At 44.7% G+C, this 22,027-nt stretch overlaps 1 protein-coding gene across 1 annotated transcript in view; it reads left to right on the top strand.

Moving 5' to 3' along the window:
- LOC124722239 overlaps window positions 1-20,767 on the top strand; it is a 357,025-nt gene extending 336,258 nt beyond the window's left edge. Inside the window, exon 4 of the mRNA XM_047247430.1 lies at window positions 19,259-20,767. Coding sequence (XP_047103386.1) covers window positions 19,259-20,014 — 756 coding nt within the window. The 3' untranslated portion in view covers window positions 20,015-20,767. The remainder of the gene's footprint in view (window positions 1-19,258) is intronic.
- The last annotated feature ends 1,260 nt before the right edge of the window (window positions 20,768-22,027 follow it).

Raw genomic sequence — 22,027 nt, 5'->3', positions numbered from 1 at the left:
GTATTTCCTTGTATTGTTCATAATATCGCAGAAACTTCTGTCTGATTCCACATTTATTTTATCATCGATTACACACTTACTCTGCGCGTTTTATCTATTCTGCTTACCCGAATCCTGCTCCATCGGCATCGTACCTCTCCTTCCATAATTTACATAACACTTCCTTAATTTTTGCTTGTCAACATCTGCTTGTACCTTCCGTCGACTTCTTTGTCGGCACTATCTACACCTTCCTCATTCTCATTGTCAGTAAAATGAATGACATTAACAGCAAGTTGTCGCGACTTCCCGAGCAGATATTTTCCACAATCATTTTTCGTGATCACTACGAGGTAACAACGTGCGCTGCTGTGAACTGGAACGTAACTGTAGCTAGTCACGTGACCAGTTATTTTCTGCTATGGCCAGGTAACCAGTTCACCTGGCCGAGTAATACACTGCTCAATAAGGATCTCGTATCACGTGAAATACTCATTTCGCACCGTTGGTTACCTATATCAAAATAGTTAGGATCCTCTATGTATGGATGGTTTTGCGAAGCACTGTATATAATTCCTTCAGCTTCACCTTTAGTGTCTGTACCGCCTACCATCATCTGTGCTTTTTACCTGGCGAAAATCGTGCACGTCATTCCACGTTCTTGCAACATCGGTTATCTGTGCGATTGTGTTCCAAAAAATAAGGACAGTTTACCTTCCTTATCCTCAACATGTCATAAGTATACTTAATTATTCATTGACAGTCTACAAGTAAATCCCGTCCTATTACACTGTTCGGTCACATGAATGTAACCACTTGGACAAAAGCCTGAATAACCAACTTTTGCAGCGCGTACCGCTGCGAGACGTCTAGGCAGGGAATCGATAGGGATGTGGAGCCATGGCGACTCCAATGCTGTGTCAGCTGCTCTATGTTTCTCGGTTGAGGATCCATGGCGCGAACAGTCCGATTTATGTGGTCCCACAGATTTACACTACTGGCCATTAAAATTGCTGCACCACGAAGATGTCGTGCTACAGACGCGAAATTTAACCGACAGGAAGAAGATGCTGTGATGTGCAAACGATTAGCTTTTCAAGGTAGTCACACAAGGTTGGCGCCGGTGGCGACACCTACAACGTGCTGACATGAGGAAAGTTTCCAACCGATTTCTCATACATAAACAGCAGCTGACCGGCGTTGGCTGGTGAAACGTTGTTGTGATGCCTCATGTAAGGAGGAGAAATGCGTACCATCTCGTTTCCGAGTTTGATAAAGGTCGGACTGTAGCCTATCGCGATTGCGGTTTATCGTATCGCGACATTGCTGCTCGCGTTGCTCGAGATCCAATGATCGTTAGCAGAATATGGAATCGGTGGGTTCGGGAGGGTGCTACCGAATGCTGTGCTGCATCCCAATGGCCTCGTATCACTAGCAGTCGAGATGACAGGTATCTTATCCAAGTGGCTGCCACGTGCAGCCACGTCTCGATCCCTGAGTCAACAGATGGGGACGTTTGCAAGACAACAACCATATGCACGAACAGTTCGACGACGTTTACAGCAGCATGGACTATCAGCTCGGATACCGTGGCTGCGGTTACCCTTGACGCTGCATCACAGACAGGAGGCCTGCGATGGTGCACTCAACGACGAACCTGGGTGCACGTGGCAAAACGTCATTTTTTCGGATGAATCCAGGTTCTGTTTACAGCATCATGATGGTCGCATCCGTGTTTGGCGACATCGCGTGAACGCACATTGGAAGCGTGTATTAGTGTATCACCCGGCGTGATGGTATGGGGCGCCATTGGTTACACGTCTCGGTCACCTCTTGTTCGCATTGACGGCACTTTGAACAGTGGACGTTACATTTTAGATGCGTTACGACCCGTGTCTCTACCCTTCATTCGATCCTTGCGAAACCCTACATTTCAGCAGGATAATGCACGACCGCGTGTTGCAGGTCCTGTACTTGCCTTTCTAGATACAGAACATGTTTGACTGCTGCCCTGGCCAGCACATTCTCCAGATCTCTCACCAATTAAAAGCGTCTGGTCAATGGTGGCAACTGGCTCGTCACAATACGCCAGTCACTACTGTGGTGTCGAGTTGAAGTTGCATGGGCAGCTGTACCTGTACACGCTATCCAGGCTCTGTTTGACTCAATGCCCAGGCGTATCAAGGCCGTTATTACGGCCAGAGGTGGTTGTTCTGGGTACCGATTTCTCAGGATCTATGCACACAAATTGCGTGAAAATGTAATCACATGTCAGTTCTAGTATAATATATTTGTCCAACGAATACCCGTTTATCATCTGCATTTCTTCTTGGTGTAGTAATTTTAATGGCCAGTAGTGTAAATCCGGGGAGTCTGGTGGCCAGAGGAGTACGGTTAACGCATACTGGTGCTCCTCGAACCACGCACATACACTGTGAGCTGTGTGACACGCTGCATCCTTCTGCTAGTAGATGTCATTGTACTAAGGAAAAACAAAGTGAATGTAGGGCTTGACATGGTCTCCAAGGATAAATGCATACTTGTATTGATCCATTGCGCCTTCCAGAACGACAAGATCTCTAGAGGAACGCCTTTGGCTGGGACCATTCCGACGATTGTTGCAAGTTGTTTGGTGTCAAGCATTTGATGTCGAACACGCTAACGGCCATCTGTACGATGGAGCCTAGAGTGCGATTCATCTGAAAAGACCACCTGTCGCATTCAGTGGACGTCCAGTTGCGATACTGACGTGCAGTTTCCAGCCTTCCCTGTCGATGGACAGCAGACAGCACGGATGTACGAATCAGGCGCTTGTTGCAGAGGCGAATACGCATCAACGTTCACTGAACAGCCATTGAGGAACACTGCTGGTAGCCTCTTGGTTAATCTGGACAGTCAGTTGCTGAACAGTTACACGTCTGCTCGCACGTACACATCTCCGTAGCAGTCTTTCAACCCTGTCATCCATGGCTTGCGGTGCACCACAATTGTCTCTGCACCGCTTTTGGACAGCGCTGTTTTGCGGTGCATGACGTACTTTAACCGCGACAGCATGCGACCACTTCACATACTTAGCCACTTCGGTAGTGCTTCCATCCTTGGCCCGTAAGCCAATGATCATGCCTTTTGGACGTCAGATAAATTGCACCGGTCCCGCATTATGGAAACTAGAGATGGGCAAAGTCGTTCATCCTTGGGAACTAGTTCACTGGTGATCGCTCTTTTTTGGGAAGCGTTCATTTTTACTCGCTCACTGTTCATTGTACTGGGTATGTGGTTCTTATGAAAAATTGAAAATTAGAAGCATAGGTAACTGAAGATGAAAGGCGCCAAGAGGGGAACTTGCCTCCCTCCTGGAGTACAGAGCTTTTATTCATAACAGAATTCTCACACACTTGTAATTTTCGTGATTCTGCAAGACATCTCGTTTAGCCAACTGTAGCGATAGGTGGCTGATCGCAGTGAAATAATATCAGATGGCGCACGAAAAACCGGCACCGAGTACAAACTGCTCGCCAATTACGCACGATTTGTTGACCGCTACGAGCAGAATAGGTAAACATGTAATAATTAGGCAATGAAGAAATAACAAATAAGCTAATGCCGACAACTTCGAAACAATAGATGACGATTGGTAAGCGGCAATGAGCAGTCTAGTACTCGGGGCCGATTTTTCGTGCGCCACCCTGTACCACTGAAATAATATTGTGGGAGTTGTCATATTCTCTTTACAAAACGTGATACAATACACTCGATTAGGAAGCGCGGGCTTCATTCGGTTGTAAGTCGTTCTGCCTTCCATAAAAATGAATATGCTATTTTACCTTTGATCAAAAAAAGGCGGGAAATGGCCACTCGTGTGTGCCGTGCCGACGTCTTTTGCATGTATAATAACAAAAAATCTTGCCTTTTTACAAGTTTTTCTTCTGCTGTTTATCGAAATAGTGAAGTAAGCTGATAAAATGTTTTGTTACCTGAAAAGATGTGTGTATTACAGAAAACGTAATTTTTATGTAATTTACGTAATTATAAAATACATTTTAATTACCGGTCGTGAACGCTGAATAAAATACAAACAGAACCAAAAGTTCAGAGTTCAAAAATGGTTTGAAACAGATCTCTAATGGATGTGCGAAGCGAACGAAACGAACAGCAACTCGATACTGAACTAACTGTGAGCAGTCGGCAATGGAACTGCGACGATCGGCCACGCGAAGGACGAGTCCGACCGAGCGAGACCGAGACCGAGACATGCTGGAACGAGACCGACCGACGTGCCGTTCGGGAAGAAGACCGACCCCTTCCTGTTCCCAGGAACTAATGGTAGAAAGCCACTACCGATGTGAACTATTAAAGATCGTTCCTTAGAATTCGTTCCTCGCTCGTTCCGTTCATCTTGGTGAACCGTTAGTTCGCGAACGACCCGTCTCTAATGGTAACCACTGCGCTTTTATCCGCGTCATCCCAACATGCTTTATACAATGTCGTGTCAAAATATTAGGACCACCTGCTTACTACACTTCTGGCCATTAAAATTGATACACCAAGAAGAAATGCAGATGATAAACGGGTATTCATTGGACAAATATATTATACTAGAACTGACATCTGATTACATTTCCACGCAATTTCAGTGCATAGATCCTGAGAAATCAGTACCCAGAACAACCACCTCTGGCCGTAATAACGGCCTTGATACGCCTGGACATTGAGTCAAACAGAGTCTGGATGGCGTGTACAGGTACAGCTGCCCATGCAGTTTACACAAGATACCACAGTTCATCAAGAGTAGTGACTGGCATATTGTGACGAGCCAGTTGCTCGGCCACCATTGACCAGACGTTTTCAGTTGGTGATAGATCTGGAGAATGTGCTGGCCAGGGCAGCAGTCGAACATTTTCTGTATTCAGAAAGGCCCGTACAGGACCTGCAACATGCGGTCGTATATTATCCTGCTGAAATGTAGGGTTTCACAGGGATCGAATGAAGGGTAGTGCCACGGGTCGTAACAAAAAATGGCTGTGAGCACTATGGGACTTAACATCTGTGGTCATCAGTCCCCTAGAACTTAGAACTACTTAAACCTAACTAACCCAAGGACACCACACACATCCATGCCCGAGGCAGGATTCGAACCTGCGACCGTAGTAGTCGCGCGAGGGTAGTAACACATCTGAAATGTAACGTCCACTGCTCAAAGTGCCGTCAATGCAAACAAGAGGTGACCGAGACGTGTAACCAATGGCACCCCATACCATCACGCCGGGTGATACGCCAGTATGCCGATGACGAATACACGCTTCCAATGTGCGTTCACCGCGATGTCGCCAAACACGGATGCGACCATCATGATGCTGTAAACAGAACCTCGATTCATCCGAAAAAATGACGTTTTGCCATTCGTGCACCCAGGTTCGTCGTTGGGTACATCATCGCAGGCGCTCCTGTTTGTGATGCAGCGTCAAGGGTAACCGCAGCCACGGTATCCGAGCTGATAGTCCATGCTGCTGCAAACGTCGTCGAACTGTTCGTGCAGATGGTTGTTGTCTTGCAAACGTCCCCATCTGTTGACTCAGGGATCGAGACGTGGCTGCACGATGTGTTACAGCCATGCGGATAAGATGCCTGTCATATCGACTGCTAGTGATACGAGGCCGTTGGGATACAGCACGGCGTTTTGTATTACCCTCCTGAACCCACCGATTCCATATTCTGCTAACAATCATTGGATCTCGACCAACGCGAGCAGCACTGTCGCGATACGATAAACCGCAATCGCGATAGGCTACAATCCGACCTTTATAAAAGTCGGAAACGTGATGGTACGCATTTCTCCTCCTTACACGAGGCATCACAAAAACGTTTCACCAGGAAACACCGATTAACTGCTGTTTGTGTATGAGAAATCGGTTGGAAACTTTCCTCATGTCAGCACGTTGTAGGTGTGACCACCGGCGCCAACCTTGTGTGAATGCTCTGAAAAGCTAATCATTTGCGTATCACAGCATCTTCTTCCTGTCGGTTAAATTTCGCATCTGTAGCACGTCATCTTCGTGATGTAGCAATTTTAATGTCCAGTAGTGTAGCTTCTTGGGCCATCTTTGTAACGCAATCTATCACCGATTCTGAGTACCAGTTCTTTGGTTTATTCGTGGAGGTATGTGGCACCTGGTGTCTATGTACAAGTCATCTAATTTCTCATAAATAACTGGGCGCTGATTTGTGTACTCGGTGATGGCGCTCGATAGCGACCCAGATGGGAACTATCGGATCGACATTAAGCGAATCTGGTGGCTAAGACACACGATGCTGGTTTCAATAAACGGACGCTTATACTGCTAACAGATGGCATCGTCGTCAGGGTAGACATCAAGCATGAAGAGACGCAGATGATTCGCAGCTGACCTCGTGTCTTCGAATACTACGAAAGGTCCCACACAGGCGCAGGAGAATGTGTACCATAGCATAATAGTGCTCCCACCAGCCTGCGCCCGTGGCACGTTTCGAGTAGCAGTTCGCATGTATGACGGCGTTTGTGGAGACGACCATCGACCTGGTGTAGCAAAAACGTGATTCATCCGATGAGCCGACACGTTTCCAGTGATACACGGTTCAATCTCGATCATCCCGAGCCCACTACAACAGTAGTTGATGATGTCGCTGGGCCAACATGTAAACACACAGGGGTCGTGTGCTGCGAAGCCCCTTGTTCAACAATGTGCGTCGAATGGTGTGCTACCACCGGCATTGTGCTCTTTCGCCAGAGGCGCCACATATTTCCATCCATCCTTCTTTGCAGAGCGGAGAAGCCTCCAAGCCCCACGTTTTGTAAAGTCGTGGACGTCCAACCACTTAGTGCCTAGTGGTAGTTTCACTGCCCTCCTACCACTTTCCGTAGATGCTCACGCCAGCAGCATGAACATCCGACCAGCTTCGCCGTTTTCGAGACACTCGTTCACAGGCTCTGCGTAATAATTATCTCCCTTCCGCAAAGTCGCTTATCTCAGTGGATTTCTCCATTTGCAGCTCATATCTTCGCAAGGGTAATCCCCCATCCGTCTCTCTTCGGGTCACATACTTTCCTTACTGCGTCACCTGCATGCTACGCCACCAGGAGGCAGAGTGGGCAGTGGTCGCAATGTTTTGGCGTATCAGTGTATATCATCCACTGCTAGTGCTGCAACCTGCTGTCTGTGATGGTTACTGCACGTTGACGTCGAACAGAGGCGGTAATCGCATTAATGTGACTGAAGCGTGTATTTAGCCATAAGGCGGGTAGATCCCCTGTCCTATAATATGGGAACGGTATTTTGCTAAGGTACAGTTGCTTCGTACTCACATGTACCCAGGTGATAGGGTGCGCGCCTGTTGAGGCACAATGCGAACACAGACCAGGTAAACAATGCGGAACAAGTTTATTACATATTCATAAACGCAAGTCTCCTTCGTGAAGTATTAAGTTACATACATATGAAAGTTCGTTTGGTACTATGAGCCCCTCAAGGAAGGCAAACGGTGTTTAAGTGGCTGAAGGCCAAAGTGAGTAACAAAAATGCTCAAGTCCAGATTCACATGGAATGTTCTAGAGTTAATAACACAATTTGTCTTGACCTCGGCAAAGAAAGACAACGTCCACTTACTTGGCGTAAGGCCAAGTCTTAAGAAGTAGTCACTGCCGTAAGCTCGGTAGAAATTAGAAGTTAAACACAGCACGGCGCCTGTTCGACGATGGATCCTTAGTGAGAGATGTGATTGATAGTCCTCTACTGTGATCGGCGCCGGGCCAGAGAACTCGAAGGAAAAACTGATTCGATAGCTGAGACCGAACTGCCATTCCGTGTTTTTTTTTTTTTTTCCTTTATTGATTTCCGATTCCTCCCACCTGGGGAGGGGCGGGCTGACAGCAGCTTAATACGTTGCTCTACAGCTGAGAGAAAAGTTAAACAAATAATGGTGAGACAACAAACAATAGATAAAAAGGCGATAAAACGGTGACTTCGTTAAAAACAATAAAATGGTGGAAATTGGCGGAACGAAAAATACAAAATCACGGCATGAACGATGCGGATGAAGACACACAGGAAGGAGACATGCACAATTAAAAAAACACGGCAACAGTCTGGTTTCTGTTCGCATGAGATAAAAACACAACTAGCGACGGTATGGTGGCTGTTTGCAACACTGACGGGGGGCGCACAACACTGAACACTCACTTAAACCAGCACTGTAGAGGTGACACGGAGGCATATGGGGGGGGGGGGGGCGGAACGATGAAGGGGAAAAGGGGGTAGGAGAGGAAAAGAAAAAAAGGGGGGAGCCAATGGAGGGATGGGACATAGAAAAAAAGGGGGTGGGCGGACGCTAGAGGGAGTGGGAAAGGCAGTGGAGGGGAGAGCAAAAGGGAGGCAGAGAGAGGGTAGGTGGAGAAAAAACAGGATGGAAGGGGGGAGAGGGAGCCTGTAAAAAGGACAGAGGAAGGGAGGGGCAGATGAGGATCACACTTGATAGAAGGGATAAATGGAGGGAGAGAGGGCATCATCCAGGAGGGGGAGTCGACGGAAGACACCTTGGGAAAGGAGATGAAGGGTGTAGAGGTGGAGGGTAGGGGGGACACAGTGGTGAAGGTGGGGGCTGGAGAGGAGAGGAGCAACCAGGGGATGAGGGGGATCAAGGTGGCGGGAGGTGTAGAGGATATGTTCAAGGAATAGGAGCAGATGGGGGAAAGGAATCAGATCGTAGAGGATCCGAGTGGGGAACGGGAAGCGTATACACAAGGCAAGTCAGAGTGCGGGAGGGACTTATAGAATTTGGGAGGGGGGGGGCGGATATCCAGGCGGGACTGGCATAACGTAGGATGGGACAGATTAAGGATTTGTTGTAGGTGTGGAGGATGGTAGAGGGGTTCAACCCCCATTCCGTGGTTGCATGCCGGCCTAAATACTGTCACTGCACATGGATACGGCGCGCCCAGCTACCGAGTATGTGGCGTCGCGTAGGAAAATAGTACTGTGGTTGTGGAAGCGTGCTCTGCTGGGAGTGGAGCTGGCGCCTTTCTTGACGGCGCTGCCGCAGACGCCGTGGCCAAGTCGGCCTGTTGTTGTCTTGAACGTTTGTCAACACACGAGGCGAGTGCAGATCGGTGTTTGGCAACAGGCGCTTTTGCCTGTTATGGCTGACGATGTCTGTAGCATGGCCACCTGCGGGACACTGGTGTGTGGCTGGCTTCAGGTTGCTCTCTTGTAGGAGGGACACAGCATTATGTTTATTTCAAATGACGTTAATACCAGCCTACGCTAACAAAGTACAATCTCCAACTCCTGTGGATACACCTATCTTCTGGTCGTTGGTTGTCCAGCAGTGCAGTATCATATTACATTTGTGTCACTATTAACTTTATAAATAACAAATAAAAATAAAGAAGCCGTACTTCAGAATTACGACCAGCCTTATAAATGATATTAAGTTTCATATAATTTTAAGTTAAGCTGATGGCCAAATGACGGAGTCCCTCAAAAATTACCGGTTCTGTTCGCATGCAAATCATGTTTATAAAACATATATTGATAGGGACTGGGTGGGCATACAAACACAAAAATCACTAGAAAAATAAAATTCTAAGAGATTTTGTTGCATATCAAACGATTTCTCTTGATCGGAGGATTATGAAACTGAAACTGGATTTGTCTAGTCCAGGTATTGCGAGTTTTATATACGCACAAGGCGTGACAACACTGCGAACCGTCGCTGTCAGCACAAATCTCTACTGCTACATGAACACAAATCGATGTTACCAAAAATCTTGAAAAGTTATTGACTGATCTACTTCATATTTTCACACGATGTTCTCATAATTTTTCGGACTGACGTAGGCTACATTTTTTAAAAATATATATGGCGTATAAATAGATATACACCATATCAAGGGGACATGTTGTTGGCAAAAATCTGGAAAAGTTCTTGACTCATTTAATTCAAATTTTTACACAACATTCCCATATAGACACCTTGATGGACATAGGCTATATTTTTTAATACATTTTAGCTCGGTGCATAAGTTCTTAGCGTTTTTGTTTTATTTATCGATTTTTATTTTTTATTTCTAGTTCACTGTTGCTATTTGAGTTTACATGTTGTCATTTTGAGATTGTGAGTGGCGCTGCATATGCAAGAAAATGCAGTGCCAAGTGGAGAAATGGGAACATTTCCGACATATTCATCTGTTTCAGTTCAGCAGAGGGGTGACAGCAGCGGAGACAGATAGAAACATTTGCGCCGTGTATGGGAATAATGCCATTGGACAGCGCACGGCAAGAAAATAGTTTTCTCGTTTTAAGGAGGATAGTTTTGACATTAGTGACTCTCCTCGTTCAGGAAGACTTTCGGAACCTGATGAAAATCCTGTAAACGTATTTAATCCACCGTGTACTGCAGAAATGGCGAATGTGATGAACTGTGAACAATCCATCATCATGCTATGGTTGCTAGCAATGGTGAAGGTTCAAAACTCGAGTATATGGGTACTGGATGCTTTAAGCCAATACCACAACATCAGTGGGTGGCCATATGTACATCTCTGCTCGCTCGTCATCAGTGGGCTCGTGAACAACACCGACCATTGCTATTCTGCATCGTTACTGCTGACCAGAAATGGTGTCTTTATGACATGCGCGCAGCCACAAAAGATTATGTTATGTGTCTGGTGGAACAGCGGTGGTGTGGTGTACTACGAATTGCTTGTCTGAAGTGTAACCATCACTGCTAACATTTATTGCCAACAACTGAGGCATCTTGCAGACGCTGTCCGAGAATGAGATCAGGAAGACTGTGTGAAGTGATGCTGCTCCATGGTAACGCCCGCCGGCATTCTGCTAGACTGACATAAAACACTATACAGGGGTTGGCTTGAGAAGAAATTCCGCACCCACCTGATTCACCTGACCTTGGACCCTCAGATTTTCACCTTTTCCGCTCACCATCGAACAACCTTCAAGGAAATTCACTCCGAAAATGGATCGACGAGTTCTTCGTCTCAAAACTATGTGATTCCTAGTCGAGAAATCGAAAAGTTGTCCTGACATTGACAGACTGTTGTAAATAGTGAAGGAGAATATATTATTGATAACTAAAGTCTGTGTTATGTGTATTTGTTGTATTTATTAAACTTATGGAAAAACGCTTCGAACTTATGCACCAACTTAATATAATGCGAGGGCTATTCGGAAAGTAAGCTCTGATTGGAGGCGATATGGAAACCACTGTTAAAATCAAGAATGGTTTATTTGCAACAATTGGCTACACCTGCCAGCCACTTCGCTACGACTTTGACATTTGTTGTAGCGTTGTACCAACTTTCTTGTCATAGCAGGCAGCCGCCTGTGCCAGCTCGTTGTTTGTGCCAAAACGTTGTCTTCGTAGCCAGCAGTTCATGTGACCAGAGATAAAACTCTGTGGGGACCAATTACGAGCTGTATTGCGGGTGATCAAACACTTCCCATGGAAAATTGTGCAAGAGCATCTTCATTGCCCCTTCACAGTGCGGCCAAGGATTGCCATGAAGAAGAAACTGTATGACAGTCGTGTTATGTGGGCTGCATGGCATCAGGCGAAATCTCTCTCCAGGCGCTACTACTTGGCGGGAGACACTAATCTCTAGGCATCTTCAAGTGTTCACCGTTCGCTCAGAACGGAAAAGAACGACGTACGCGATCGACAGAAACACTGTCCAACACACATGTGCAAAGCTTCATACCATTTTCACCGTGGTTTCCATTTAGTGGCCGATCGGAACTTTCTTTCCGAATAGCCCTCGTATGCACATATTTTCGAGGACCATTCGGAAAGCGAAGTCCGATCGATCGCGAAATGGAAACGACAGTAAAAATCCAATGAAACTTTGCACAGATGTGTTGGACAGTGTCTCTAGTATGCCGGCCGATCGCGTGACGTCGCTCTTTTCAGTTTTGAGCGCACAGTTTGCACGTAAAGATGCATAGAAACAAGTTTCTCCTGCCAAGTGTGAGGGTTTGGTGAGAGATTTCGCTTGAAGCTATTCAACCCACCTAACACGACCGCCATGCATTTCCTTCTTCATGACAATTGCCACCCGCACTCTGCAGGGGCAATGAAGATGCTCCTGCAACGTTTTCGATGGGATGTGTTTGATTACCAACAATATAGCCCGTAATTGGCTCCCACTGAGTTTCGTTTCTGCTCACATGAACCGCTGGCTATGAAGATAACATATTGGCACAGACAACGAGCTGTAGGCCAGCCGGAAAGCACAGGCGGCTGCCTTCTGTGACGAGAGCATTGGAAAGTTAGTACAACGCCACGAGAAATGTCTGAACGGCAACTATGTAGGGAAGTAGGTGGAAGGTCTTGCTAACTGTTTCAAATAAAACATTTTTGAATTTCACAGTGGTTTCCATTTCGCGATCGATAGGACCTTACTTTCCGAATAGCCCTCGTGTATAATATGTAATATGGACAAGTTGTCAGCAAAAATGTCGAGAAGTTCTTGACCTTCTTACTTTAGATTTTTACGTGGTACTCTAATAAACATTCAGACAGACATAGGCTATATGCTTTTTAAACAAGTATGCGAGAAAGAAAATGTGTTACGCTGTGCTGCGAAAATGTACTGTTACGTTTTCATTCTCACAGTCGGTTTTAGTGGAAAACACGATAGTTTTATTGGCTTCCGATTAGAATACTACTATGGAGACTGAATCACTTGAAACCTTGAAATCCTAGGCCTTTGCAGAATAAAACTATGCAAAATACTGTCATTGAAGATACTATCCTCAGATCCAGAAGCAAGAGACGTCTCTCATGCCCTGTATACCAATGATCCAAACCGATTTTCCCATTTGTTTTAAGCGTCTTCAATTCTCAAAATGGTTCAAATTGCTCTGAGCACTATGGGACTTAACATCTGAGGTCATCAGTCCCCTAGAACTTAGAACTACTTAAACCTAACTAACCTAAGGACATCACACACATCCTTGCCCGAGGCAGGATTCGAACTTGCGACCGTAGCGGTCACGCGGTTCCAAACTGAAGGGCCTAGAACCGCACGGCCACTCCGGCCGGCTTCAATTCTCAATCAAGGTTTCATTGGCAGTAACAATAAGCAAGTTCAAGGTCAAAGAAAGAGGAGAAGAGGAGAGAGGAGGAGGAAGTGCACAAGAGAGGGAAGAGGAGGAGATGTCAGAGGGAGGGGGGGGGGGAGTAGGAATTTAGGACATATCTCCAATTCCCTTACATACACTATGTGATCAAAAGTATCCAGACACCTGGCTGAAAATGACTTACAAGTTCGTGGCGTCCTCCTTCGGTAATGTTGGAATTCAATATGGTGTTGGCCAACCCTTAGCCTTGATGACAGCTTCCACTCTCGCAGGCATACATTTAGTCAGGTGCTGGAAGGTTTCCTGGGGAACGGCGGCCCATTCTTCACGGAGTGCTGCACTGAGGAGAGGTATCGATGTCGGTCGGTGAGGCCTGGCATGAAGTCGGCATTCCAAAACATCCCAAAGGTGTTCTGTAGGGTTCAGGTCAGAACTCTGTGCAGGCCAGTTGATTACATGGATGTTATTGTCGTGTAACCTCTCAGCCACAGTCCGTGTATTATGAACACGTGCGCCGCGCGGATTGGCCGCGCGGTTTGAGGCGCTGTGTTACGGATTACGCGACCACTCCCGCCGAAGGTTCGAGTCCTGTGTAGTGGTCTGGATAGATGTCTGCCTATTACACATTACGACCCTCTTCAACTGTCGGCGGTCTCTGTCAGTCAACAGACGAGGTCGGCCTGTACGCTTTTGTGCTGTATGTGTCCCTTCACGTTTCCACTTCGCTATCACATCGGAAATAGGGGACCTAGGGATGTTGAGGAGTGTGGAAATCTCGCGTACAGACGTACGACACAAGTGACACCCGATCACCTGACCACGTTCGAAATCCGTGAGTTCCGTGGAGCGCCCCATTCTGCTCTCTCACGCTGTCTAATGACTACAGAGGTCGCTGATATGGAGTATCCGGCAGTAAGTTGCAGCACCATGCACCTAATATTGAAACCGTATGATTTCGGAGGTGTCTGGATACTTTTGATCGCTTAGTGTATTTAGCAATTGCCAAGCTTTGCCAGGTTCTCTAGTGAAACTGTATGAGCCGACAGTGACTCGATAACGAAGCCCAGAATCTGAACGCCGGAAGACGGAACGAAACACGACGTGCGAGTCAATCTGTGGGGGCAGCAGGGAGTCCGAACGCCTGGTAGAGATCAGCACGGAGATCAACACAAACGTGACCGGCGCGAACGACTGACACTAGTACGCCGAAACAGAGCACGACAGCAGGCGAAAGGCCAGGTCCGAGGTAGTTGGAATCAACGTAAGAACGTCGGCCGGAATGGCCCAGAGGTTCTAGGCGCTACAGTCTGGAACCGCGCGACCGCTACAGTCGCAGGTTCGGATCCTGCCTCGGGAGTGGATGTGTGTGATGTCCTTAGGTTAGTTAGGTTCAAGTAGTTCTAAGTCTAGGGGACTGATGACCTCAGCAGTTAAGTCCCAAAGTGCTCAGAGCCATTTGAACCATTTGAACCAACGTACGAACTGTTGGTCAGCCCTATCGCAACTGACCGCTACACGCCAGATGCTGCGTCCCTGGCCATGCCACGCTTCGCGTGCGCCCTCCATGTACACCAGCTCATCTGCATCCATCTCGATGTCTGCTGGCGGTGATATTAAAGCAAGAATTATTGATCGGTCTTTATCAATGCTTAGTTAATTAACAGTTATTAAAAACATATTTTAAGTAACACTACTTATCAGAATTGAGGTATACGACCTCGTGTAACGATTTAAATCCTCAGTTGTTTCAAAAAACTTTCCTAAAAAGGTACCGACTGGGATGGGGAGCCGTACCGACTCCAGTGGCGTGGACAGCTGCGCTAGATTTCTCGGGTGAGGATTTATGGCATGAACAACCAGATCGAGATGGTCCCATAGATTCTCGTTTGGGGTTAAATCCGGGGAGTTTGGTGGCCAGGGGAGAACACTAAACCCATTGTGGTGCTTTTCAATCACGCAGTGTACTTCGAGCTATGTGACACGTTGCATTGTCCTGCTGGCACATGCCATCGTGTCAAGGTAAAACAAACTACAAATGTTCAAATATCTGTGAAATCTTATGGGACTTAACTGCTAAGGTCATCAGTCCCAAAGCTTACACACTACTTAACCTAAATTATCCTAAGGACAAACACATACACACCCATGCCCGAGGGAGGACTCGAACCCCTGCCGGGACCAGCCGCACGGTCCATGACTGCAGCGCCTTAGACCGCCCGGCTAATCCTGCGCGGCAAAAAAACAAACTACATGTAGGGATGGACACGGTCCCCAAGAATAGATGCATACTTGTGTTAATCCATTGTGCCATCCAAAATGACAAGATCTCCTAGGGGATGGCACGAAAACATTCTCCAGACCTTAATGCTCCCTTCTCCAGCCTGGACCCTACCGGCGATTGTCGCACGCTGTTCGCTTTCAGATGTTTCACGCCGTACGCGTAAACAGCCATCTGTCTAATCGAGCATAAAACGTGGATCACCTGAAAAGGCCATCTGTTGCCACTCAGTGCACGTTCAGTTGCGTTCGTTGCAGATGAACAGCAGTCAACCTCGGTGCATGAATCAGGTGCCTGCAGCGGAGACCCGTACGCAGCAACGTTGGCTGAACGTTCGTTGAGGAGACACAGTTGGTAGCCCCTTGGTTTATCTGAGCGGTATCTTCCTGCACGTCTTGCTGCAAAGGCTGGTTATTCAGACTTCTGACAGGTGGTCATTTTAATGTAACTGGACAGTGATTGTCACCGTGAATAACAATCTCTTCCAATAGATGCTAGTAACGTTGGGGATAATTTCTAACAACGGGACCGCGCCTGCTCGTCATCACAGATTTCGTCCAAATGTATGCTATATGCAGGACTTGGCCAAAAAAGAAAGTGAGAGAAGTGGGAGATCCAGATGGCCAAGCGTTTAGAAAAAAAATATTTTTGACGTGGGTCGTCCGGGAAATGAACCATTTGCGTTACCAGGTAGTGGTTGGCTCAGCGGAAAAAGTACAGATGGTAATCTGAGGGTCGTGGAATGGAGTCCCTATAAGAAAACTGTTTTTTGTTCCTTTTATTTTCAGATTTTACGTTACTTACGCTGTAAATAATCCGAAATAATGCTCAGTATGTTGTATTCATTAATATTTTCATAGAAGCCATGAAAAGGTAAAGGAAAGGAAAATTTGGGATTGCAAATAAATTTCCAAGACAGGGTTTTACTAACAGCACCCACACCGATTCTCCAAATAGCATTCAAAAAATGGAGTGTAAAAGAAGTATACAGAACTTCGTTTTCCGTTAGTTAAGTTTTGATCCTCGAGCAGCCTTCGGTAGCTGCGCTCTGACAATAATTTCCGGGCGCAGGTAAAATCGGTCCACCGAGCGTGATAAACAAAATACATCCCGAGAAGTCCGTATCAAAGCACATAACATTGCACATCACCAGCGATACTTGCCAATATTTGGCGAAATGCCGCGTTACGTGTGGTTTTCTGCCAAATTGTGCGATAAGAGGAAACCTTTCACGAAAGTAAACAAAGTTTTTCTTCTATGCAAACTTTAAAACAAACTTGTTACTGTAAAAAAGCGGCGTTTATAACGTGGGCAACATATATCGCACCAGAGCGCTTAAATCATCAACTTAAACGTAAGATAAGTATGTAATTTTATCACGAAGTTCTCGGGTACACCTTACAATTCCTTCCTGTAAATTTATTAGCAATCCCGAGTTTTCCTTTGCCTTTCCTTCTCGTGCCTTTTATGTAAATATGAATAACTGCAGTGTATTGTGCAGTAATTCGGTTTATTTGCAGTGTACGTAACGTAAAAAGTGAAAAGAATAAAAAATTGTTTTCACATAGGAACTCGATCCCACACTTTCGGATTACCGTTCTGTACTCTCTCCGCTGCGCCAACCGCTGCCTGGTAACTCTGCTCACACAAATGGCTCATGCTTCAATCGACCCACTCAAGAACTGATACTTTTCTTCTAAACACTTGGTCATCTAGCGCTCTCACTTACGCCACTTTCATTTCTGGCCAAACCCTTCTGCATACCATAAATGTGGACGAAATCGGCGATTCGAATTGTAAAAGGGAAACCTACCACGAAAACTTAAGTTACACAAAAAAGGTGATAAAGTAAGTGCACGTAAATATATTTATGTGGAAACGGATAGATAATGTCAAGCAATATTATTTATTGGCCGATAGTGTCTGTTGTGTTCATCAGAACCAATTTTTATTATAAAAAAATGAGTTTATTCTTTACAAAGGTGCTTTCATCTGAAGCAATCGATTTGGAATGGTGGCCATAGATTTACTATAAGAACGGCGAGTCCAGTAAAATTAAATGATAACACCATCCATAGCAGCATGAAAGCGAGGTTGCGGTTCTAATTCATCAATTTAAAAAAAAGTGATTCTCCTCAATCACACTAATAATGTAATCACCTTCGAGGATGATCACATTCAAACTGTTGCCTTTCGGAAGAACAAACTTCCACTGTCAGACACACAACATGACAAGAAATCGGAATACCTCAACAAACAGAAGCACAAATCCATTCGTACAAAAAAAAGGAGGGGGGGGGGGATAACGAAGACAGTTTAGTTTGAAAAATTTACTGCTTTGTTGTTATGGACTAGATTTTGCTTTTTTCATTGACGTATTCTGGTTCTTGTAATGATGTGTGTCTGAAGATAGAAGCTTGTTCGTCAAATGATTGTTTTAATGTGATCAGATTTTTAAGGTGATTAACACTGAGTGTGGATGAGCCGAATTATTATGTCAATTTAACACCATACCTTTGGCAGACCAGTTTCTGCAGCACAATGACTAATTTCCACAGATCCACAACACATATTTTATCATCCTCTGCGTCGATGCACCCGCCCCTTTCTCTCAATGAGTTTTATCGGAACATTCCGCAGGATCGCTGCGGCTTTGACTGCGAGAACAACAAAGAAAGTGACTTCCAGCTGACTACAAAAGCATATTAACGAATACCAGTAACGATGGCGTTTATTGTTCACCCAAGTACGTGCATTCACTATTTTCCCCGCTGTTGAGAGCCTAATAATAGTGCGGGATCATTTTTCATAAGGAGTATTTAAAGTATAGCAAACTCTGTGTTATCCATGATACCTTATTAACAACTTCATGTACAAAATATCAGCTTATCTTCAGTCAACGACCAAAGTTTCGGCCTGCAGTATTGTAAGTAACAATGTTCGTTCCTGTTGTTATTCAGGGGCAGTTATCAGTATAGAGGCATCCCGGGATGGTTCTTTCGAAAAATCCACGGCCGATGCCTTCTTCGCGTTTGTCCAATCGTAGCTTATGCTGTTTTTCTAACACCCTGATCGTCAACCGGACATCCAAGCCATGATCTTCTGTCTTTCCTGATCAACGGCGTCATAGATCTTAAGCAACTTGCGCCGGCCGCGGTGGTCTAGCGGTTCTAGGCGCTCAGTCCGGAACCGCGAGACTGCTACGGTTGCAGGTTTGAATCCTGCCTCGGGCATGGATGTGTGTGATGTCCTTAGGTTAGTTAGGTTTAAGTAGATCTAAGTTCTAGGGGACTGATGACCACAGATGTTAAGTCCCATAGTGCTCAGAGCCATTTTCTTAAGCAACCTAGAGCAGATAAACCCCAGCTATTTATTTTTTTTCTTTTATTTTGCGGCTTTCCTACTGATTTTATTACCGTGGTTTATATCATGTTTAAGCACAACATCACGTAACAGTTTAATGAATGTTAACTATTAGTAATACCCGTATAATTAGTCTCATACAGCTGCTCCTCTTCGTATACCTTACTTCTTCCACACTGCTAATGAGACCTAAGGAATACATTGGTGAACGAAAAGCACGCGTCTCAAGGAGAATGTTTGATAGACCTGTAATATACTCTGCCAAAACTACGTAATCTTTCTTTAATATCCGAATATCATTTCTGTCTTCGTCTTCGTTACATTTGATATTGGTTATAAACTCATCGATAGCGTTTGAACCAAAAATATGCTGTTCGTCGCAAATGTTTATTCCTTAACTATGTTCAGAGTTTTACACAAATTGTCGAATTGCCAGGACTCCGATATAAATCACAAATTATGTTTCGCCCTTTCACTGAAATTACTCATGCATATTTCTCTTTTTCAGTTCACACTGACCTGTCAAGAGAAAACAATGGAGAAGATGGTTCAGATAATTCAAAACTGCAGCTGCAGTACCTGCAGCACAGGGAACGATATCTTGGATGGCATGCTTCAGTACCCGTCCCCTCTGGAGGGTGAAACGCCCAACAGAAACACCGATGGCCGAACGAGCCTCGGCTGGATGGTAGAGAGCAATGAAGAAAGGTCTCCTGACAGCGAAAACCAAGACTCGACGGAGAACGAGAGGGTCCTAGTCCTCATCAAGAAAAACACGGACAACGAAGAAAACGAGGAGGAAGGTGAAAGGCAGGACAGCATAACTGAATCGGACGACAAATATGTACGCACAGATAATTTTGAAAAAGAAACAATCAAAAACTTACTCCAAGAAGCCGAAATGGCAGAGTACTATACAGAAGAAAAACTGAATACCCTGTGTAAATACTATAAGCTAAAGGAAAACTCGAAGTCTACAGACACATTTAAACACGACATCCTCAATGTTCAGCACAAAAAAGCATACACGAAGGAGGAAAACGGTGAGCATCACCACAATGGTGGCCAGGGCACGAGGCATCACCACCACCCACATCGTGCAGGTGCTCACCACTCTTCTCAACAACTGCACAAAAGTGACGGCCAGATTGACCCCACTCTGGATGTTTCCGCAGATCAGCTGAAACCTGCCACAGGCGGAGAGGACCTGAGCTACATCCCATCCAGTGAGCAAGACAGTGACAATGCTGCGAAAGTGGATTAGCGCTGTCCAGGAGCACACAACCACTTAGGTAATACTATGATTCCTATGAGGACAGTTTACCTACCACACACAAAATAGTCACCCCGTAGGTAACTAAAGCTTTATTTATTTCATTTTTAGAAACAAAATTATACTGTGTGGGAGTTGCCAACCACTGTGCATGAAACGGCATAATTTTCGTATTCACTACTATTTCAGAAGATCATCACTGATAATAATTGGACGTTTGCAATCTTGATGTGCTTAAAAGAACTGCACTGAACCAACACAAACAATAAGAAAATATTATTTATATACAAATACGCAGTGATAAATAGGCTTGAGGGATGTATTTGTTTTGTTACTGTTACAGATTGTGTGGTTTCTTTATAAGATATATATATATAATTGACTTTACAAATGTAACCAATTTTAACTTAAATATTTCCTTCGGAAACTCTTCAGATATTATTTCCTATTATTCTAATTATTATTTAATTGTATTTGAACTGTATATAGCTGTTAAGTGGCTTCTGTTAGAACAAACTGTTAGATACTCTGGTCAAGTTGAGCCACATTAAAAAAGACTTAAGTCAAAAAAGCATATGACATTTTTATTCCTTTTTACAGAATGTTACGAAGTCGTCTTTTCTTGTACTCTGTTGCAGATATTTTGTTTGTTTTTAAATACAGAGCAATAATTGTAAATGGTGATTATATTTTATATTTATATGTACTTAATTAAATTTCTTAATAAAATTTTGTTTAATGTTATGTAATCTGTAAATGTTCTCAATAACTGGAACTGTTCATTACAAAGTATGAAAATTATCAGCAAGCATATGACATAAAAGTCCCTAAATCTATTAATTATGGGCTGATATTTGAAACAAAATCCCATACGAAGTGACCCGAAGGATGGAATACAATTGTATAATTCTTTTATGAAACCTCTTTGGATTAAAAAAATGCTTCATATACCAGAGCAGAGGCATGAATAATCCGTGTTGACCTGTGAAACGAAATAAATGTGGCAGCTTAAGATTCTTTTGAGGGACTTTCACCAGTGCAAAGTTAGCCATGTACTTAAATGAGGTTTCCACTTTCCCTTGAAAACAGAACTACTATGTCATTTCTGGCCATACTAAGGAAAACAGTGTAAATAGCAGTTTCGTTTACATAAAAAATCTTTTTTAAGATGAGAAAATTTGCTGATTTGTAATGTAGAGCTCCTGATGAAATGGCAGCAGTGATAAGGAATGTTTAAAAAAACTGGCAAAAAAAATCCTCTACAGATAAATCGACTAGGATTGCTGCCATTAGGTCTAAATGAAATGAAAATCTCTGTTTCATCCGTTGATGATATGAGGTGTATGCTGCTGCAAATTGATTTAATTTGAGTGTTTATCGCACTGTACATGTCTGCTTCTGTTCAGTAAATATTTTGTCGATTAAATAGTTGTACATGTAACGGAAATATCTGATGTACTAAGACACATGAAATACGTACGGAACATCTTGGGAGAATAGGCAGGTATGATAGTTTTTTTTTTTTGGTTCAATTCATGTCACTTCAGCACATTTTCCCAGTATATATACAAAACTTCTCTAATGTCAGCTGTGATGTAATATTCTTTAATGTCTCTGGCTACTTTGAGTTACATGTCCGTAGTTGTGAAATACATCAGATATAGAGGGTGATTTTGCTAAATGCAGACAAACTGCAAGAAACGATTCCTGACACGATAAGCAGCAAAAAAAGTCACAGGGATATATTACAGGAAATGTGTACCAATGGAAGTACACCGACTTGAAGGTGGGGATAAAAGATCTCAGATACTGGCTTCAATATCGGCACCAGGCAGTTGGCCCGCCAGAAGACATTTTGCCAACATCTGTGCCACTCACAATGCGTGCAGGCCTTATCACCAACTGACTTGCCTCCCCGTTGACGGTATTGCCGCTGTTTCGTTGCACATGCCACTACAGTGCTGGGAATTCTCCAGCCATCCTACTTACATACGACGCAACCTT

This window comes from Schistocerca piceifrons, chromosome X (assembly GCF_021461385.2).
Source record: "Schistocerca piceifrons isolate TAMUIC-IGC-003096 chromosome X, iqSchPice1.1, whole genome shotgun sequence".
Lineage (NCBI taxonomy): Eukaryota > Metazoa > Arthropoda > Insecta > Orthoptera > Acrididae > Schistocerca > Schistocerca piceifrons.
Note: the sequence above shows the minus strand (reverse complement) of the source record. Positions and strands in the feature narration are given on the sequence as shown.